Consider the following 22,594-nt stretch of genomic DNA (forward strand, 5'->3'; position numbering starts at 1 on the left):
TGACGAATAAAATATACTCCCATCAGAACTGAGTTCAAGGAAGACAATTGACAGTGGTAATTATTTAAAAAATTATATTTGTTTCACTGTGGGGGCTAGACTTCTCAACAAACTGAAATCATATTTGTAAGAAAGACATCTGAAAGGCAAGAATTTTTTTTTCCTTAAGATCACCGAAAATCTATAGATCCGAGATCAATTTTCCAATCTTTTCGTAGCTGTCAGTCCTGTCAAAATGCAGTGGAATATTTCTAGATTTCAGACTGGTGACCTAATCTCTCTAAGTAGCCTTCAAAGAGGTAGATAACTAAATGGGTATTGTCTCTGGCTGCTTGTCCACATTTAAACTAATTCATCAATCAAACAATAGTATTTATTGAGCGGTTACTGTGTCCACAGCACTATGCTAGCACTTGGGAGAGTGTAGTTCCGTAGAGTTGGTAGACATAATTCTTGCCCTCAAGAAGCATAGTATGGTGGAGGAGATAGACATTAAAATAAATAAAGTATATGTACATAGGTGCTGTGGGCTGGAGTGTGTAGAGAATCATAGGGCTAATAGTAGAACATTCCAAAGTTTAGTCGAGACAGTAAGGGACTGTCACTATCACTAGGCCTTATGGAGTGATGGCATGTTATCACGACCTTTGCAAGTCCGCTTGCTCCATCATTTTTATCACTTTTCACAACAGTACTGAGCAGGGCAACACATGCTTCCTTTTCTTTTTACTCACCAGTTCCTCAGGCAGCAATTAAGTGCCTAAACAATTTGGCTTCTCCAGGAAAAGTTAAATTATACTGGCTTTCTTTTTCCCCCTCACTGGGCAAAGAAGCAGAAAATGGTGGCATAAAATGACCAGAAATGTAACAAAAGAGTCATGCACAAGGACCAAATATTTAACAGTAGTAAATAATCCATTACTGTAAGGCCCTCTTTCTTACCAAAATTCTGACTGTGCCCTAAGCAGAATATGGCTAATAGTAATTAGGGTCAGCGTTTTGGTGTTGCACTCAAATAAACTTCTTTCTTTGTGGGTTTTTTTTTTTTTTTTTGCTTTTCCCCAGAATCCTCTGTCAGTAGCAGCTCTCCAGCATCTGGGCCCAGTTCACCAAGCAATGGCCCTACTGGAAATGTAACAGAAAACGAAGCGTCAGTTTTGCCGTCAACTCCTCACGCTGAGGTAAGAGCTTCCTATCCTTATCCCTTTGGGATCAGAAAATGGGAGTTGAAGGCACGAGTCCAGTGACCAGTCAAACTACTGAGTGCTGCCTTGTTTTGTGCCAGATCACCTCTTTGTAAGGAAATTAGATTTTGCTCCGTGAGGAATAAAATCTCCTAGCTTTTAGTAAAGCATGAAGGAAACCTGCCCTTGGCAGGAATCAGAAGGCACCAGTATTTATTCACCAATTAATGTTTATTTAATGTAAGGATGAGTGGGTTATACCATTACATTAGATGTGGTATCCACTCTTTAGTGGTTTGAATCGATTCCATGAAAAATTCTCAAAGGACCAATCGGCCTATTTTTAACCAGGGCTAGATAGGCCAACATTGTTTGAAAAACAATGTATATTTGACATAGTTACTTTTATTGTTACTGAAGGTTGCCTATATTTCAACCTACTGTCTTAATCCATTCTAGATAAGTTACTTTGCGCCTCTGAAGTTACCTTTTTGCCCTCAATATATGGAAACCAAAAAGGATTTCCTTTAGAAAGTTGCTGCAATATTTGCATAATATCAATCAATGAGTTGTATTTACTGAGCACTTACTGTGTGAAAAGCACTGCACTGAGCCCTTAGGAGAGTACAGTAGATTAAGTAAACACAATTCTTGCCCTGAAAGACCTAGGATTCATAATTACTGCCATTACCATTGGAGAGAAAAATACTCAGCCTCAACCTCTGGAGAGTTTCAGCCTTTCACCAAGATTTTCTAAACAACCAGAGCTCTTTATTTCTGCTGGAGGAGGGCCAAGATTCCTCTGTCCTCATCTATCAGGTGTAAAAAGTAAACAAAAGAAATCTCCCCTCCTCAGACAGGAGTGGGCAATTTTCTGGCTCGTGGACCACTGACTTCATTATTCGGCTGGCTGTAGGCTAGCCCACTGTGCCAAGCGGAGGAAGGGGGGCGGAGGGGGTGGCTGAAAGGCAGATGCAATAATGCTGCCTGTGCTAGAAAGAGTCTAGCACACTCCAGTTCTTAGGGTCTCATCACAGTGAGAGGTTTCTAGCGACATCCGCCACTTCAAAGGAGGGAGGGAGGGAAGTCCAGGCCAGTTAGAGCCAGGGTATATCCAGTGTAGGATTGTGTTTTTGACCATTTCTGGCTTAAAGTAACAGCATAGATTAGTACACTTCCAAGTGCTTAGTACAGTGCATTGCACCCAACGGGTGCTCAATAAATACCCTTCTATTTGAGTTAGGTCCATTGGGCATCCATGATTCTTCCTGTTCCTTTGGCCATCTGAGGTCCTTACCGTCAGTCAGCCAGTGAAACATATTTATTGAGCACTTACTGTGTCCCTAGCACTATACAATATTCATTCATTCAATCATATTTATTGAGTGCTTTGTGCAGAGCACTGTGCAAAGCGCTTGGAAAGTACAGTTTGGCACCAGATAGAGACAATCCCTACCCAACAACGAGCTCACAGTCTAGAAATAACAATGAACAGACACATTCCTTGCCCTTAATGAGCTTACGGCCTAGAAGGCATACTGCTTCTAGATTAGAACATGGCTGTCATAGTTTAGGGTGCTATTCATGCTCCAACATACTATAAAACCATTTCTCTCATTTTATCTTTGAACAGTGACCTGGTACGAAGCATCATATGTTTCCCAAGTGAATACAACACTTTAAAATCAATTAATCGATGGTATTTTTTGAGTATTTACTGTGCACAGAATAAAGTACAAAACACTTGGGAGAGTACAGTACAATAGAGTTGGTTGACATTATCCTTTCCATCAAGGGGCTAACATTCTGCTCTTTGAGACCAAAAACTGTGTCTACTAACTCTGTTGTACTCTATTTTGTGTTTAATATAATGCTCTGCGCAGAATAAGTGCGCATTCTATGAATAAATAATAAATGAATGAATAAAAGAATAAATGCTATTGATTTGTTAATCACAACTTCTTTAAGATAAAAATATATGACGGTATTTATTTCAGGGCTCTGCACCTAGTAGACACTCATTAAATAGTAAGTAGTACTAGAATTTGAGCATCACTTGATAGCAATGTACTCGTACAAAGTACGTTTGTTTTACAGTATTTAAGTGCTGACTATGTGCCAGGCTCTGTTCTAAGCACTGGGGTAGATACGAGCTAATCAGGTCGTACACAGTCCGTGACCCACGATCTTAATCCCCATTTTACAGATGAGGTAACTGAAGCTGAGAATTTAAGCGACTGGCCCAAGGTGAGGTAGCAGACAAGTGGCAGAATCAATCAATTGTATTGAGCGCTTACTGTGTGCAGAGCACTGTACTAAGTGCTTGGGAAGTACAAGTTGGCAACGTATAGAGATGGTCCCTACCCAACAGTGGGCTCACAGTCTAGAAGGGGGAGACAGAGAACAAAACCAAAATATTAACAAAATAAAATAGAATAGATATGTACAAGTAAAATAGAGTAATAAATACGTATAAACATATGTACATATATACAGGTGCTGTGGGGAAGGGAAAGAGGTAAGATGGGGGGATGGAGAGGGGGATGAGGCAGAGAGGAAGGACGGGGCTCAGTCTGGGAAGGCCTCCTGGAGGAGGTGAGCTCTCAGTAGGGCCTTGAAGGGAGGAAGAGAGCTAGCTTGGCGGATGTTGGGAGGGAAGGCATTCCAGGCCAGGGGGATGACGTGGGCCGGGGGTCGACAGCGGAACCGGCAAGAATGAGGCACAGTGAGGAGATTAGCGGCAGAGGAGCGGAGGGTGCGGGCTGAGCTGGAGAAGGAGAGAAGGGAGGTGAGGTAGGAGGGGGCGAGGTGATGGACAGCCTTGAAGCCGAGGGTGAGGAGCTTCTGCCTGATGAAACTGAGATTAGAACCCAGGTCCTTCTGATTTTCAGGCCCATGGTCAATCCACTAGGCCACGCTGCTTCTCTTCCACTTGAAGCATGTACTCCAGTTGTTGGAAAGAACTTTAGTAGAAGCCCATAGTAATAGATCTAAGAGGAGGATCTCCAGTCACTCTGGGGGACCACTTGCTATTAAGTTTACTTCCAGAAGATAACAGCTCTCCGACTCAGTATCATGGCCCCCAGCAGTGCCTTGAAAGCTGTCCTGTAAGAGATCCTTCAGGTAGGCACATGGTACAGCTTCTTCAGCTTCTGTTTCTTGGAGTTAGGACTTCTTTTCTGAATAGGAGAGCACGAGGGACCAGGTCCTGATTGGTCTTGACTCAGCGGTAGGTAACCAGAAGGGAGGGAGAAAGTTTTCTAGGAATGTCTGAGCAGCTGAATGAATTGAATGCACAGAAGCATTACAGAGAATGAAAACATGTAGCAAATAAAAGGAAGGGTAGAATGTATTCTCCTTTTTAGTTGTTTTTACAGTTCATTATGTATGCCTGAATTCCACAAATTGGTTATCCTTGGTTGTATAAGTACAGGAGTAAGCGTGATAATCTAGGCATGGATTTATGAAGACAAAAATTTTATCTACTCTCCAGTATATGAAGGTACTATTTTAGAATTACAGCTTATTCCTGTAATTTAAATGAATACGTTTCTGTAAAATATAGAATGGACACAATGTAGTATCTACTGCTTTCAAAACTCTCCTGTATCTTTACATTCAATTTTCTAATAGTGCAAGGCTTACTTTCTTGATGACCTCCACGTTGAAGAAAGCTCACATTGTAGTTCATGTGCTTTTCCTAACATCGTGCACATCAATTAATGAGTTGTATGTATTGAGCGCTTATAGTGCGAAGAGAACTGTACTAAGCAGTTGGGAGAGTACGAAATGACAGATTTGGTAGACAAGTTCCCTGCCCACCAGAACTTACAGACTAAAGAGGGAGACAAACATTTAAATGAATTAAGGGTGCATCTGCTACCAGAGCAATTTCTCCGGTGGTGCGTTCTGAAAGAGATGTATCCTTGGAGTCGCTTTGGGTCAGAGACGACATGATAGCAAAAAACTAGACATATATAAGTGCTGTGGGACTGAGGGCGGGGTGAATAAAGGATACAAATCCAAGTATGAGCAAGAGGGAGGCCTCTTGGAGAAGATGTGATTTTAATAAGGCATTGAAGGAGGGAGAGTGATGGTCTGTCAAATAATAATGTTGGTATTTGTTAAGCGCTTACTATGTGCCAAGCACTGTTCTAAGCACTGAGGGGGATATAAGGTAATCAAGGTTGTCCCACGTGGGGCTCACGGTCTTAATCCCCATTTTACAGATGAGGGAACTGAGGCACAGAGAAGTGAAGTGACTTGCCCAAAGTCACAGAGCTGACAAGTGGCGGAGCCAGGATTAGAACCCACAACCTCTGACTCCCAAGCCCGGGCTCTTATCACTGAGCCACACATATGCAAGGGAAGGGGGTTCAAGGCCCAAGGAAGGATGTGGACGAGGGTTCAGCTGTGAGATAGATGAGATTGAGGTACAATGAGTAGGAGTGAAGTGAGTGTGCTGGATGTTGGTAGAAGAGAAGGAGCGTGGCTCAGTGGAAAGAGCCCGGGCTTTGGAGTCAGAGGTCATGGGTTCAAATCCTGGCTCCGCCAATTGTCAGCTGTGTGACTTTCGGCAAGTCACTTAACTTCTCTGTGCGTCAGTTACCTCATCTGTCAAATGAGGATTAAGACTGTGAGCCCCCCGTGGGACAACCTGATCACCTTGTAACCTCCCAGCATTTAGAACAGTGCTTTGCACATAGTAAGCTCTTAATAAATGCCATCATTATCATTATTAGTAGTAGTAATAGGAAATCCACGAGTTAAGGTGATGCAGGGACGAGGTGGTTGAGTGCTTTAAAGCCAATGGTCAGGAGTTTTTCTTTATGGAGGTATGAATGGGCAACTACTGGAGGTCCATGGGGAGTGGGGAAACATGGACTGAATTTTTTTTTTTTTTTTTAGAAAAATGATCTGGGCAGCAGAGTGATGTATGGACTTGAGTGGGGAGAGACAGGAAGCGGGAAGGTCAGCAAGAAGGCTGGTACTGTAGTCAAGGTGTGATAGAATAAGAGGTAGATAAGCGTAGTAGCAATTTGGAGAGGAAAGGGGGGATTTTAGGGAAGCTGTAACAGTAGAACCAATAGGATTTGGTGACAAATTGAATATGTGGGTTAAACGAGAGAGATGAGAGGTTTTTTAATTTGCTAATATGCAGTATATTATAGTATGCAGTATATTAGTAATTTATAAATAGAAGTCTTATTTTATTGTTAGAAGATTCCTTTCTTGATTCACCAGTCCATCTTTTCTAGCCTTGGTCATCTAAATAAAGCATCGTCTAAATGATAGGGAGTGAATCAATGTCAAAAGGAAATGTGCAAGCCCATATTTATTATTCCAGTCAGCTTAATATCCTCCTGACATTATTTCCAAAGTTTCTTTTGGGGTGGTGGAAATTTTGGAGAATAATTGAACATATTTTTACACCCATTTGTCTTTCCTCTCTACCCCAACACCCGCTCTCCAGGCAGACACACCAAAAAAATAAAATAAAATAAATAAATAAAACACCAGAAGGAAATGTGGTTTAACAGAGTTTGAACTGGAGGAGGGATTTCTCCAGGTCAGTGACAGGACATTCACCTCCGAGCCTGGAACAACTGCTTCAGTTGCTAGGAGGGACTTTCCTCATAATGAATTAATTGTGTGTGTGAACTATGATCCAGAAGGCCAGGTGGGTGGACCTCTAAGCACTGGGTAGTAGCCTCTCCATGGCCCATAACCAGAAATGCAATCCTGATAGCTACCATGTGGTTTCCCCTCCCGGCCCTTCGCAAGGAACTTCAGTGCCGTTCCAATCGTGTAGACCTGGATGATGGAATCCAAGCGCGGATCTTTGCCTCACTAAATTCACCTTTCAGTGCTTCAACTGTAGCAAAGGGAATTCTTTTACTGCCTGTCCGATGTTAGCTGATATTAAAAAGTCATCCAGAACTGGGTATGAAGTCCAGGAAATCTAGCCAAATGAATGGTAATATTGTAAAATGCAATGGACGGGTCTCAAATAATAAATTATAATGGCATTTGATGAACATTTACTGTTGGCCAAACACTATGCAGAGTGCTGGCCTAGATATGATAGATCAGAAACCGTCCCTGTCCCAAATTGTCTCGTAGGCTAAGGGCAAGAGAGGATAGATATTCTCCACCCCCCTCCTTCTATTCTCCACTCGCCCCACCGCCCTTGACCTGATGACAGAGCTGAGGTACAGAACTTAAGTGACTTGCTCCAGTCCACACAATAGACAAGTGAAAGAGTATGTATTAGATCTCAGGTCTCCTCACTCTCCCAGTCCTATGCTCTGTACTACTGTGGTATGATTTAAGTGTTTACTGTGTGCAAAGCGCTGTACTAACCTCTGGGAAAGAGTACACAGGAGGAAATTAGGGTCCCTGGCCCTCAAGGAGTTCACAATCAGGAATGATGAAACCGCAAAACAGCATAAAAAAATAAGGACAAATGCACAAAATAAAAACCTAAATCAGAAAGGTGCTTTGCTTAAAAAAAGCAGAATTTCAGGCTCCTTGGGGCTCAGAGTCCAAACACAACCAGAGCCACAGCCACCGCTACAGCAGTTACTAGTCTTCCCAGGGTTTTTGGGTGCTTTTCTTTTTCCCACCAGGGTGATCAATCAATCATATTTATTGAGCGCTTACTGTGTGCAGAGCACTGCTGATGGTATTTATTAAGCACTTACTATGTGCCAGGCACTGTTCTAAGAGCTGGGGCTCACGGCATTAATCCCCATTTTACAGGTGAGGTAACTGAGGCCCAGAGAAGTGAAGCGACTTGCCCAAGGTCACTTAGACAGTGAGTGGAGGGGCTGGGATTAGAACCATTGTCCTTCTGAGTCCTTCTGTCTCTCAGGCTGTGCTCTATCCACTACAGCACAGCTGGAATGCAGGATGGGATGGAGTCAACATGATGGCACAGGGGAGAGCTTGTTCTTGTTCTTGGCCAGCGCTTAGAACAGTGCTTTGCACATAGTAAGCGCTTAATAAGTGCCATCATTATTATTATTATTATTATTATTATTATTATTATTAAGTCAGTGTGGCTGCCTCATGGCAGCCGCTTATATCCTCTTGGTCCAGTGGGCAGAGAACGTGTCATTACTCAGACCCCTCGGTGGCGGGAGACTTCACTCATTCGATTAAGCACAAATAAATTTAGGAAAAAGAGAGATGCTACCAAGTTAATTATTAGCTAAATCCAGGTGCCAAGCAAATGCACCTATTTTCAGACCAATTTAGAAATATTCATTTAATCGTATTTATTGTGTACTGTGTGCAGAGCACTGTAGTGAGTGCTTGGACAGTACAATTCAGCAACAGAGAGAGACAATCCCTGCCCACATCGAGCTCATGTTCTAGAAGGGGTCACAGTCTAGGCTTAGCTTGGTAGAGAAGCAGCGTGGCTCAGTGGAAAAGATCACGGGCTTTGGAGTCAGAGGTCATGGGTTCAAATCCCGGCTCTGCCAATTGCCAGCTGTGTGACTTTGGGCAAGTCACTTAACTTCTCTGTGCCGTGGTTACCTCATCTGTAAAGTGGGGATTAAGACTATAAGTCCCCCGTGGGACAACCTGATCACCTTGTAACCTCCCCAGTGCTTAGAACTTTGTGCTTTGTACATAGTAAGCGCTTAATAAATGCCATTATCATCATCATTATTATTATCCCTGTGTGGGTGGAAATGGTGCAGCAGCAGGTAAATTTGCATTTCCTAAGAATTTGAGCCTGTGCTTTCACTACAGACTCCTCCTTTTGCGTAGACAACACCAGGAAAACCCAAATAGGGAGATGGGTTTTTAGGACGTTTTAATTTCAGGTGTCATAAAATGGATCCGTGTCAGTATCCGATTCAGGAATAGAGGCCATGGTCTTTGTCTGTAAACAGATTGAGGTTGGCTCCTGGAAGTGGAAGAGAGGAGCAGGCTCAGTGGATGGAATTAGTCCGCCTTCAGGGCTCTATATCCCCCTGCCCCCAATTTCTTCACACACTCGCCTGTTGAAGCTACTGGCTCCACTCCTTGGCAGAAGACTTAGTTTGGAAGCCGAAACTCTGTGTTTCCATTCCAGATCCAGTCAGAGGCTTCTTTACCTCTCTGGTTACTTTATTGTGAATGCTGCGGTCCTGAGGGCTCCAGCATTTTTCCATGGATATCAACATCCCTACATTTGATTTTGGGTAGGATTTTCTCTGATAGTTATTTTAACGGTAGCCAAACAGCTGGTTTATTTCTAGCTGAGCGTTAGCCGCTGGCTCTCGGCTGCTATTTATCTAATCAATTTTTCAGCAGACACAAAAGGCCAAAAGTTGCTAATAATACAGCCAAGTGTTCCCAAATCATCCGAAATGTCACTTGTTTTGCCTTAATCTTTCATGACTCATTCTCCTATTGTTTCATAATCGTTGTTGTGACATTTGCAGTAAGTGTTATGTTCACTTCTGAGTGGGTGGAAGCCGCGGTTTTGATGGCAGCAAATAAAACACTTCTTTCTCTGGGGGAAATGAGGTTGCTATGACAGAGGAATCATTTACCAGGAATAACATGAGTCAATACCGTAAGAAATATCTTTAATGGAATATGGTTTAGCAAATCCTGCCAACTGGAGTTCGGTCTTCTTACCAATTACACCCCTTTCTGTCCCCACCATTTTTTTCCCCACAAAGATGTTAGAGAATGGTGAGCTTGAAAAGTTTCAGATCGTCATACATTCTTATTTTTGTGCTTCTTAAGCACTTACTATATGCCATACCGGGGGTACGTGATGATGGCGTTTAAGCGCTTACTATTCATTCATTCAATTGTATTGAGTGCTTACTGTGTGCAGAGCACTGTACTAAGCACTTGGGAAGTACAAGTTGGCAACATATAGAGACGGTCCCTACCCAACAATGGGCTTACTATGTGCCGAGCACTGTTCTAAGCGCTGGGGAGGATACAAGGTGATCAGGTTGTCCCACGTGGAGCTCACAGTCTTCATCCCCATTTTACAGATGAGGGAACTGAGGCACAGAGAAGTGAAGTGACTTGCCCAAGGTCTCATAGCTGACAAGTGGGGGAGCCAGGATTTGAACCCATGACCTCTGACTCCCAAGCCCAGGCTCTTTCCACTGAGCCCCGCTGCTTTTCTCGTACATGCAAGGTAATTTCAGGTTAGAAACAGTCCCTTCCCCACAGGGAACACACTGTGTAAATAGGAAGGAGAACAGGTATTTAGTTCCCATTTTACAGATGAGATAATTGAAAGAGGGATGAGTTAAGTAACATGCCCAAGGTCACACAGCAGATAAGTGCCGGAGCTGGGATTAGAATCCAGGACCCCTGACTCCCAGGGCCGTCCTAATTCCATTATGCCAAGCTGCTTCCATACATTGTCTAGTGTTTCTCATTTTCTTTAGGAAAAGCTCTTTAGGAAAAGCCCTCTGACATTCTGTGCTGTATTAACAGGCATCTAGAAAGTCAGGTTGTTCACACCAAAAGCAATAGCTAAATATTAAATATCCCACCGATTCTGTTATTCTCATTTCATGTTTGGGGAAAATTGGGCTAGGTGGTGGTGTCACTTACTCGTGACCAAAGGAGACAGAGACTAAAGCCCAGGGCATCTCGGCTTCCCTTTCTGGGTTAATTCTATTAGAGCAAATCTGTCTGGAGATAAAATTTGTTACTTAGTTTTCTTTTCCCCTAGTAGGTTATTCTCTAGCTTTGCTCCATACCTTTCAAATGTCATTCTTTGTGAATATCCTACCCTGAGGAGAAAGGATTAGGCATGAGTTTGTGTTTGGTATATTTTTAGAGAGTTATTTTGAGGATTGTAATTGAAACTGATCTCTTGCCACTTTCTCTGGCTAAACTTACAGCACTTAACAGCTTTCTCATGTGGAGATTGTGCTATTTACTTTTGAGATACTCTTCTTTAGACCACAGTGTTACACAGTTGTGCCATCACAAGCATCTCAACATCCCAAAAGCTGCTCTGCCCAAAACCATGAAAGATCATATTTAAACCTAAAATGTATACTGAAATGGCAAACAAGATGAAAATATGAGTATGAATCACTATGCAAGAGTCGAAGCTATGGGAACTGGCATCTTGACTACTTGAAAGAGAAGGAACTATGCATGTGAGCATAGATTAAAATGAAGGAGAGGATGGAAAGTAAATTCATATAAACTGGGATTTCTTAGCAGATGCCAGGTTGTGTGATGGGGAGAGGAGGTAGGATTTTTCAGCATAGGAATACACAGACCATCTTTCTGCTATTTTAATGGAGGAGGGGATTAATGCGATGGTAGTAATAATTATAATGATTATAGTATTTGTTCATTCATTCAATCGTGTTTATTGAGCACTTACTGTGTGCAGAGCACTGTACTAAGCACTTGGGAGGTACAAGTTGGCAACATATAGAGACGGTCCCTACCCAACAGTGGGCTCACAGTCTGATGAAAATGGCATTTATTGAGTGCTTACTATGGGCAAAGCACTGTTCTAAGTGCTGGGGAGGTTACAAGGTGATCAGGCTGTCCCACGGAGGGCTCACAGTCTTAATCCCCATTTTACAGATGAGGTAACAGGCCCAGAGAAGTTAAGTGACTTGCCCAAAGTCACACAGATGACGGGCTGGGATTTGAACCCATGACCTCTGACTCCAAAGCCCAAGCTCTTTCCACTGAGCCGCTCTGCCCACTAGACCACACTGCTTCTCATTTGTTAAGTGCTTACTATGTGCCAAGCACTGTTCTAAATGCTGGGGTAGATACAAGGTAATCAGATTGTCCCATGTGGGGCTAACAGTCTTAATCCCCATTACAGATGAAGTAACTGAGGCACAGAGAGGTTAAGTGACTTGCTCAAAGTCACACAGCAGACAAGTGGCAGAGCTGGGATTAGAACCCACAACTTCTGACTCCGAAGCCCCTGCTCCTGCCACTCGGCCGTCCTGCTTCTCTAGCCACCCGCACAAGGATGCTAGATCCATCAGTCAATCAGTCATATTTATTGAGAGCTTACTAGGTTCAGAGCCCTGTACTAAGTGCTTGGGTGAGTACAAAATTACTCATGCTTCTTGAGAGAAGCAGCATGGCTCAGTGGAAAGAGCATGGGCTTTGCAGTCAGAGGTCATGGGTTCAAATCTCAGCTCCTCCAATTGTCAGCTATGTGACCTTGGGCAAGTCATACAACTTCTCTGGGCCTCAGTTACCTCAACTGTAAAATGGGGGTTAATACAGAGAGCCCCTGTGGGACAACCTGATCAGCTTGTAACCTCCCCAGCACTTAGAACAGTGCTTTGCACATAGTAAGCGCTTAATAAAGGTCATCATTATTATTATTATTACAAAGAACAGATTTGGTAGACACATTCCCATCCTGCAACGAGCTTACAGAAAAGGATCAGTTAAGAGGGGTGGCTTTAATAGTAGTGATGATAATAATGACGGCATTTATTAAGCACTTACTATGTGCAAAGCACTGTTCTAAGCACTGGGGAGGTTACAAGGTGATGAGGTTGTCCCATGGGGGGCTCACAGTCGTCGTCCCCATTTTACAGATGAGGTAACAGGCACAGAGAAGTTACGTGACTTACCCAAAGTCACACAGCTGACACTTGGTGGAGCCGGGATTTGAACCCATGACCTCTGACTCCAAAGCCCGTGCTGTTTCCACTGAGCCATGCTGCTTCTCTAATAATAATAGTGATAATATCATAATCTAATATATTATAATATATAGAATACATAATAAAATAAAATCATATAATAATTATAATATAATAATAGTGATAATAATAATAGTGGTATTTTTTAAGCACTTACTATGCTAGGCACCATGCTAAGAGCTGGGGTGGAAACAAGCAAATCGGGTTGGACTCGGTCTGTATCCCTTGTGAGACTCACATTCTCAATCCCCATTTTACATATGATGAAGTGAAGTGACTTTCCTCCCCCTCCCCATTCCCCCCGCCTTACCTCCTTCCCCCCCACCGCCACAGCACCTGTATATATGTATATATGTTTGTACATATTTATTACTCTAATTTTGTTAACATGTTTTGTTTTGTTGTCTGTCTCCCCCTTCTAGACTGTGAGCCCGCTGTTGGGTAGGGACCATCTCTATATGTTGCCAACTTGTACTTCCCAAGCACTTAGTACAGTGCTGTGCGCACAGTAAGCGCTCAATAAATACAATTGAATGAATGAATGACTTGCCCAAGGTCACACAGCAGACTAGTGATGGAGCCAGGATTAGAACCCTTGACCTGCGAACTCCCAGGCCTGTGCTGTATTTACTAAGCCAATCTGCTTCTTGTAGCCTCATTGCTTCTCATGTGATGCCCTAGTCCCTACTATCACCAAACCAGCTGTTGATTTCCAGGTCGGAGCTATCCTCAGCCAATACCAGGTCTTTATCTGAAATATATAATTCTGAGGTCTTTTTATGTAGTTAAAAAGAGACGTAACAGTTGCGGCACCCAGGATGATGCTCAGAGTGAATACGAATGAATTGTAAGACCAGGGCAGTTGGTTATGATGTGCTTTGTTTCTGCGTCTACTTTCCACTTATCATTTTGTCCACAGTCATTGAAGAAAGGCAGATAAGATGTTGCCTCGAACGATCTCCTGAAAAGAGTCTTGTGATTGTACTTTAAATTGCTCTAGCATTTTCAATCCATACACAATTTGTGGGCAGGGAATGTGGAGGTTTTTGTAGAGATTAAGACTTTGAGCCTCATATGGGACAACCTGATTACCTTGTATCTACCCCTGTGCTTGGAACAGTGCTCAGCACAAAGTAAGCACATAACAAATACCATCATTATTATTATTATTATTGTACTCTCCCAAGCGCTTAGTACAGTGTTCTGCACACAGTAAGTGCTCAATAAATACGATTGAATGAATGAATAAATATGATAGAATGCATGAATGTAAATGGTAAAATAGCACCAAATCACTGTAGAGCTGCTGGGACCACAAAAAAGTAATAATTATGAAGAATGTGAGTAAAGCTGGATTATTTTATTTTTGGACATTGTGTTCCAGAAAGCAGCACTCTTTTCTTTTTTTTTTTTTTTTTAACCCCAATATCCTTTAAGGTTCCCAAGGTACCAAGAGAAAATTACATAACAAGTCTTCTGCTGTTATTGTCTCTAGGATGGGTCTCATCTCCAAACAAACTGTATGGGCAAGGTTATGTTTTGGAATAACATCCTGTGTTTTTGTGCTGCATCACTCTTCGGTGACAGTCTGAAGTTGCGTTGTATTAGCACAAGAGATTTTTTCCCAGTTAATTGATATCCCAGGTTTGTTCAGGAGAAAATCTACAGCTCCCCACAACATGCTTGACAGGTTATTATATTTACTTTAGCCAAAGCCCGTGTGTGCAGTATCCCTCTTGGAGGTGGTCTATTATTGGAGTCCCATATGCTTTTTGTTTGGGAAGAAAGCAGTCACTGTGTCTTACTGTTACATGGGGTATTCTTTTTCAGGGATGTTGTTCCCTTGGGGACCATATCCTGCCAGAGTTCCTATGTCTAATAAGACCTTTGTAACTCTTATTGTGTATAATTTCTAGGAGGGAAGCAAGAGTTAAACAGAAAATGTAATTCAAGGAACCATACTAGGCCGCATGTGGAAAAACACAACTTCAGCCGGTGGTTTCAGAAAGATTCTTGTTGCAACAAGCCCTGAGAAACAGTAACATTCACGGCATTGCTTTAGAAAGAAGCTATAGTGGTAGAGGGAGTTGTGAACTTTATGTCAGTTTCTTTGGTTTCCATCTGAGTGATATTTAAAAATGACACAGTGAAAGCCCAGTCTGTTTTATCAATCAGCCGATGGTATTTATTGAGTGATTATGGTGTGCAGAGCACTGTACTAAGCACTAATTTTATAAATGCTCATGAAGTGGGTTGTTAGATATGTTTTCTAACAGAATTTTCTGTTAGAATTAGCTTCAGCCTATCCTCAAAATTTATCCCAAATTAGTATCAATAATAATAATATTTTGTTAAGCAGATACTATGTGTCAAGCACTGCTCTCAGCACTGAGGTAGATGCAAGTTAATTTTGTCAGACCCGATCCCTGTCCCTCATGGGGCTCACTGCCTGAGTAGGAAGGAGAACAAAAATCCCCATTTTACAGTAGAGGAAACAGGGGCACTGTGTGTTGCCCAGTGTCTCACAGCAGGCAGGTTGCAGTGTTGGAATAAGAACCCAGGTCTTTGACTCCCAAGTCCATTTTTTTTTCCCTAGGCTATAGTGCTTAGTGCATAAAACTCTGAAGAGCCTAAAACATCAGAGCTAATACAATAGGGTTAGGGGTTATTATGACTAAAATAGAAATTGAATGGCAATCGAAGCAGTGAAACTGAAATGAAAGTCTGGAAGGTAAAAGAAAAAGCATGACAACATAATGGAAGACAAACTTTTTATATACATGATATATCCGAGTCTGTAGGGCCTACATTGGCCTTCAGCCACACATGCAACTCATGGGTGAAATTGGCAATGGTGTCTTCTAATACAAAGGACAGTATATAGCTATGTGTTTATTTGCATCTCTATCTCTATCTATATATAGATAGATAGATATAAAATAATAATAATGTTGGCATTTATTAAGTGCTTACTATGTGCAAAGTACTGTTCTAAGTGCTGGGGAAGTTGCAAGGTGATCAGGTTGTCCCACGGGGGGCTCACAGTCTTAATCCCCATTTTACAGATGATGTAACTGAGGCACAAAGATGTGAAGTGATTTGCCCAAAGTCACACAGCTGACAATTGGCAGAGCCAGGATTTGAACCCATGACCTCTGACTCCAAAGCCCGGGCTCTTTCCACTGAGCCACGCTGCTTCTCCTATATATACATATATATATATATATATTTTTTTTTTTTTTTTTTTTTTTTTTTGAGAGAGGGAGTGGGGGGAGAGAGAGAGAGACATAGAAAGAGACACACACACACTATAGGATTGCCTCCACAAGTTGATTATTCCATTTTTGATATTAAGGTGATGTGCACAGATACGTTAGTTGCATCCATTATCCTGATAATGTTTTTGTGTTACTTCTCTCTATAAATGGTGGTTTTCCTCTCGGGAATAGTTATTGTTGAGGCTTGGTTGGGTTGCCAGGGGACACATTCCAAGTTTAGGAGCCTTTAGGAATTTGGGTTCTATCTGCATCTAGATTGAACTCCATGATCCCAAAGCTATAGAAGATTGAGGTCTTCCGAGGCAGGATTTTCAGAATCATAGAAAGACATTAATCTTTGCTTCCCAGCATTTTGAGACTTCAAGATAGGAACCCTAACTGAACTTTAGTATGTTTTCACAGCAAGGAAATGGAAGGGTCCTCATTTACTGTTGATTTTTTTTTAACATCTGAAAAATTCTATTGCAGCCAATGGTTTCCCAACAGCGTATTCTGATTCATGAAGAATCCATGAACCTACTGAGCCTATACACCTCCCCTTCTTTGCCTAATATTACTTTGGGACTTCCTACAGTGCCCTCCCAGCTCAATGTAAGTCATCTAGCAGTGGGTATTTCTATAGGGGACATTATCGGGGGGATCTATACATGTGGAAGTTGTGAATAAGTGCTTCTCCATGTTGAGGGTCGATTTCAGTTTTATTTTTAACAGTGTTTGTTAAGTGTTTACTATGTGTCAGGCACTGGGGTAGATACAAGCTAATCAGGTTGGACACAGTCTGTTTCCCACATGGGGTTCACAGTCATAACCTCCATTTTACAGATGAGGTAACTGAGGCCCAGAGAAGTTGTGACTTGCCCCAGGTAACACAGCAGACAAGTGGTGGAGTGAAATTAGAACCCAGGTTCCTCTGACTCCCAGATGCATGCTCTATCAGCTAGGCCATGCTGCTTCTAAGTGACTCAGTTCTGAGCTCAATTTCAGAATCCCTAGAATTTGGAAAAGTCCCACGGGATGGAAAACAGTCTCTCCTCTTGCTGGTGAAAATGGTCTCTTCTGCATGGGATCTAGAATATTTCCAGAAGCTAATTTTTACAATGTCAAGTCTGCTTTGAGCCCAAATCTATCCAGGGTACATGTAATGTAAGGATTACGTGCAAGCAAACCACAGTTCAAGCGTACATCTGCTTGGAAGACACAGGGAAGGAGGTTGTAAGTTTCTTGACAAAATCTTTGCCTGCGCCTTTCTGGCATGAACTATTTGAATCCACTCTTGCTAAATTGTGACAAAAGTGAAAGGAGCAAATTGTCCTTATGTTAACCAGCCAACGGGTTAAAGACAGGTAATCCCATTAAGAAGCAGAGAAAGGCTATAAATTTTCGCAACTGGATACAGTATTAGAATATTTTCCAGGCGGACAGCATCAATGGTTTGGAGATATTTATTTTGAATTTGATTGTACGCTATAATTGAGAGAGACTCACACTTCCAATTTCCAAAGTATTGTCAAACAGAATGGGATCCAGTTTAAAAGGAGGGGGGTATGCAGACTAAGGCATTTCTCTTATATTTGCCTGACCCAGAAAAGGGGACTTTGAGATACCCGAGATCTCCCATTCCTATTTTCTTTCCTGGTGTGGGACAGAGTGTGTCTTTAACTTTTTCCACCCAAGTCTTTTAATCATCAATCATCAATCGTATTTATTGAGCACTTATTGTGTGCAGAGCACTGTACTAAGCGCTTAATCATATCCTCTCTGACTGGGACACTGCATAATGTTGAGAATTCGTCACCCAGAAAGTATGAGGCCACTTGGACCACATAGACTGGTCCAGGTTTGGGATTATCACAGTACTGGTATTGATATTGAGGAGACGCTTGATGTGATGAAAAGAACACGGGCCTGGGTTGTGCTCAACCGTGACACTCACATTGATGCAGAGTCTTACTGCTGCTGGAAGGGTCATCTTTGAACCCAAAGACAAGAAGCAGATGTGAGGCAGTGGGGCACAGTGGAAGGAGCATCGGTTTAGGAATCATAGGATCTGGATTCTGATCCCTGTTCTTCTGCTTGCCTGCTGTGTGACCTGAGGCAAATCACTTAACTTCTCTTCATCTCACTTCCCTTGTAAGCAAAATGGGGATCCAATGCCTGGTCTCCCTCTTACTTAGTCTGTGAGCCCCATTTGGGACCTGATTATCATGTATCTGCCCCAGCGCTCAGTACAGTGCTTGGCACAGGGTAAGTGCTTTAAGAATACCACAGTAATTATTAATTATCATTATTAGGACAAGTCTGCCACTAGGAACGTAGAATATTTTCAATGCCATTTTAAAGTTAATAAATAAAATAGGGTGTATTTGAATTCAGAAGTGAGGTATATTTAATAACTGCAAACAAAAAAGATGACAGGTGGTTAGCAGATAGTAGTACTTGTGAGTAGCCAATAAAAAGTTAGAAAAGTAATATTTTTGCAGTTTGATTTTCAGTGTTTGAACATAATATTGTTTTGGTTGTTACAGTGTTACATTCTGTCTTGCACCTCACCATGTATAGTTTCACCATGGGGGTAATATTTACACAAATTACATCATAGCTGAACACCTTATATGCTTCTAAAGTAAAACTGGTCCGTAGTAGTAGTAATAGCATTTATTGAACATCCATTTGGTTAGGGATAGTGTACTTGTTCTCCTGGGAAGTACAAAATAAATTGGCACGTTCCCTACCTATATAAAACTGCAGAACTACAAAACATGGGTTTATAAATACGAGTAAAAAAAAAAAAAAACTTTGAAAAGCAAAAAAAAAAATTGAAAGCCCTAAATAAGTTCCCTGGAAACCTTGCATCGAACATTTGTAAGCAAATGCTCCTTGTTAAGAGAATTAGAGAATGAAACTGAGCCTAAGTAATAGTGGGGAATTTTCCAAAATATACCATTTATGAATAATCATTCCTCTCTTTTAAAATGTCTCTCCTGATGACTGACACATTCATACATTTTGTACAAACGCCTTGTAACGTACTATGAAAGAATTTTGATTTCGTCTACTTTAAGGCACTCCACACAAACCTTTGGTCATTCATTCACTCAATCATATTTATTGAGCACTTACTGTGTGCAGAGCACTGTACTAAGCGCTTGGGAAGTACAAATCGGCAACATATAGAGACGGTCCCTACCCAACAACGGGCTCACAGTCTAGAAGGGGGAGACAGACAACAAAACAAAACAGACAGGCATCAATACAGTAATTGTGGCCACTGGCATATTTGGGATGTATTTTGTCTTTCAAATGAACAAACCTTCTTATAAATAATAAGGAAAATACAGGACACTTCATTATTTAAAGGAAATGTAAGTTGTTGTAATCAGTGGAGTAGGCCAGTGTAGTTTGACAAGATCTTCACTTTGGGAAGAGGAGTCAAATACATATGAATTTTAAAATCTTTACCTGGGTTGTATGTGACATTCATGTCATCCTATCAAGAAGGAGGCTGATATAATCAATCAATCAATCAATCGTATTTATTGAGCGCTTACTATGTGCAGAGCACTGTACTAAGCGCTTGGGAAGTACAAATTGGCAACACATAGAGACAGTCCCTACCCAACAGTGGGCTCACAGTCTAAAAGAGGGAGACAGAGAACAGAACCAAACATACCAACAAAATAAAATATAATGGTGGAGTATCAATCAATCAATCATATTTATTGAGCGCTTACTGTGTGCAGAGCACTGTACTAAGCGCTTGGGAAGTACAAGTTGGAAATATGCCATAAATCAAACATTTCACTATTATTATTATTATTATAATTATTAGAGTATTTACTTTGTACTTAGCATTTTACCTGGCAATTAGGAATATGCAAAATAAATGTAATTTATATAGGCTCTGCTTACATGGAATTTACAGTCCTGGAGGGGTAAGGCTCGGGAATGGGAAACACATTCATAGAAATTAACAATTTCACATACAGTGGCCCATTTTCCTTATTTCCACTCTCCCCAATCCAATACAACTGAATCCCTAACATGTCTAAATATCGAAAGCAGGTCTGCTGCATCCACTACTCACTTTTGTGGAGGGGAGGGGCATACTCTTCACAATCGTTCAGCTCTGTGGAGTGGTGGGAATTGTACCTCAAAATCATTCACTTTTGTGGAGGTAAGAGCTGATACCTCAGAAGTTTGAGCAGGGTTGCAGGGAGCTAGGGTGTGGAATCCCTGAATGGCTGGTTCATTTTAATGCCCATTTTTCCCTACCTCTGTTAAATGGTAACCATATTTCAGCACTTCGCTCTCTCACAGATTTCAACCATGTGAAATGATATGAGCAATGGGCAATAAAGGTACTATTCATCATTATCATCATCATCAATCGTATTTATTGAGCGCTTACTGTGTGCAGAGCACTGTACTAAGCACTTGGGAAGTACAAGTTGGCAACATATAGAGACAGTCCCTACCCAACAGTGGGCTCACAGTCTAAAAGGGGGAGACAGAGAACAAAACCAAACATACTAATAAAATAAATAGAATAGATATGTACAAGTAAAATAAATAAATAAATAAATAGAGTAACAATAAATAAATAGTGTAACAAATTCAAATGCAAGGTGTTGCATTATTCAGTGTCTTTATAGCAACATAATTTGACCCACATATTTGGAAATGCTTCAATAAAATGCTTAATTGATACTAATATCTTCCTCTGGTTTTTAGACTTCACTACAATATTTTACTTGATTTCTAAATTTCAGTGAAAGGCAAATTCACTTAACAAGTAATCTGGAAACCAATCAGTGTTCATAAAATCTGGAGCTGTAGTCTCAATAAAAATTAGACTAATATTTTTTTTTAATTCAGTTTTACCACCTATTGTCATTGTATGTGTCATTTTCTTATCCATGCTATCAAACCACACCTAAGATGTAAAAAAAAAAAAATCAGAATTGGGTTTGATTAATCAACCAACTCTTTGAAAAATCAGAGATTTCAATGAGTTGTCACGTGTGAAAATTCTAACTCTTGGGCATTTTATTGAGCTCAGACTGAGCTCGGATAAGTGTTGTGTTTATACACTTCCTGCTCTTTTGTCTCTGGAATAACGTATTTAATTAGTTGTAAAAATTAAATCCAGATATTGAAAACATTTTTTTTTTATTTTTCAAAGAGTTCAAAAGGTCTAAATCACCTTCAGAGTTGAGCGTTATCATTTCTTTGGTCAGTAGTTGTCATTCTTCCAAAGTGTGCAAAGCATATTCAAAAAATAACCTTTTGACTTTGAACTCAATACCCTGACACCTAGGATGGAATTTTTCTAAGTGGCTCTAATCCTGTTTTTCATTCAGTTAAGTTTAACGAACAAGCTCTTGTCTGCTTTTCCTCAACAGACATAGGAGTAGGTAATAATAAAAATTGAGGTATTTAAGCACTTACACTGGGCCGAATGCTTTACCAAGCCCTGGGGTAGATAAAAGATAATCAGGTTGGACACAATCCATGTTGCACGCAGGACTCAGTCTAAATAGGAGAGAGAATAATAATAATAATGGCATTTATTGAACGCTTGCTATGTGCAAAGCACTGTTCCAAGCACTGGGGAGCATACAAGGTGATCAGGTGGTCCCACAGGGGGCTCACAGTCTTCATCCCCATTTTACAGATGAGGGAACTGAGGCCCAGAGAAGTTAAGTGACTTGCCCAAAGTCACACAGCTGACAAGTGGCAGAGCTGGGATTTGAACCCGTGACCTCTGACTCCAAAGCCCGGGCTTTTTCCACTGGGCCGCGCTGCTTCTTGAATAGGTATTGAATCCCGATTTTTACAGATGAGAGAAACTGAGGCACACAGATGTTGTGGCTTGCCAAACTTCACAGAGCCAGGATTAGGACGCAAATTCTCCAGCTGCCAGACCCATGCTCTTTCCATTAGGCTACACGTACTCTTTTGGAAAATGACAGCATCACAAACTGATCTTACATCTCACAAAGCAAGTGGATTGATTGGATGAAGGGGGATTATGCATCTTTGTTATTTCTCAAAACAGGCTTCCTCTACCCTCAAAGAAAAACAGAAGAGCGAATCCCAGACACTGAGGCAAGGAGTGACCCTTCCGGGGCAGTTTGGCGGAGGGACCTCAGCTTCCACTGGCCATTCCCATGTTGCTTTGGAGGGGAAACCCAATAGCAGCCACCAGGCTCTGCTGCAACACTTGTTGCTTAAAGAGCAAATGAGGCAGCAAAAGCTTCTTGTGTCAGGTAACCGAGCAATGGCGTGGTAGGGTTTGGGCTTTGTCTGGCCAACTCGGTGACAACCAGTTCCTGTGACAATCAATCAGTCATATTTATTGAGCTCTTACTATATGCAGAGCACTATACCAAGTGCTTGGGAGAGTACAGTACAACAGAAGTAGCAGATGTGTGACCTGCTCATAACGAGCTTACAG

The 22,594-nt window shown here is 41.5% G+C and overlaps 1 protein-coding gene across 6 annotated transcripts in view; it reads left to right on the forward strand.

The window, feature by feature from the left end:
- Positions 1-22,594, forward strand: part of HDAC9 (histone deacetylase 9) — a 416,231-nt gene that overhangs the window by 365,338 nt on the left and 28,299 nt on the right. For all 6 annotated transcript variants that reach the window (XM_038769288.1, XM_038769283.1, XM_038769296.1 and 3 more), the window contains 3 exons: positions 1,066-1,181; positions 16,606-16,728; positions 22,196-22,406. In XM_038769288.1, the coding sequence (XP_038625216.1) occupies positions 1,066-1,181; positions 16,606-16,728; positions 22,196-22,406 (450 nt within the window). The remainder of the gene's footprint in view (positions 1-1,065; positions 1,182-16,605; positions 16,729-22,195; positions 22,407-22,594) is intronic.

This window comes from Tachyglossus aculeatus, chromosome 2 (assembly GCF_015852505.1).
Source record: "Tachyglossus aculeatus isolate mTacAcu1 chromosome 2, mTacAcu1.pri, whole genome shotgun sequence".
In the NCBI taxonomy this organism is placed as follows: Eukaryota; Metazoa; Chordata; class Mammalia; order Monotremata; family Tachyglossidae; genus Tachyglossus; species Tachyglossus aculeatus.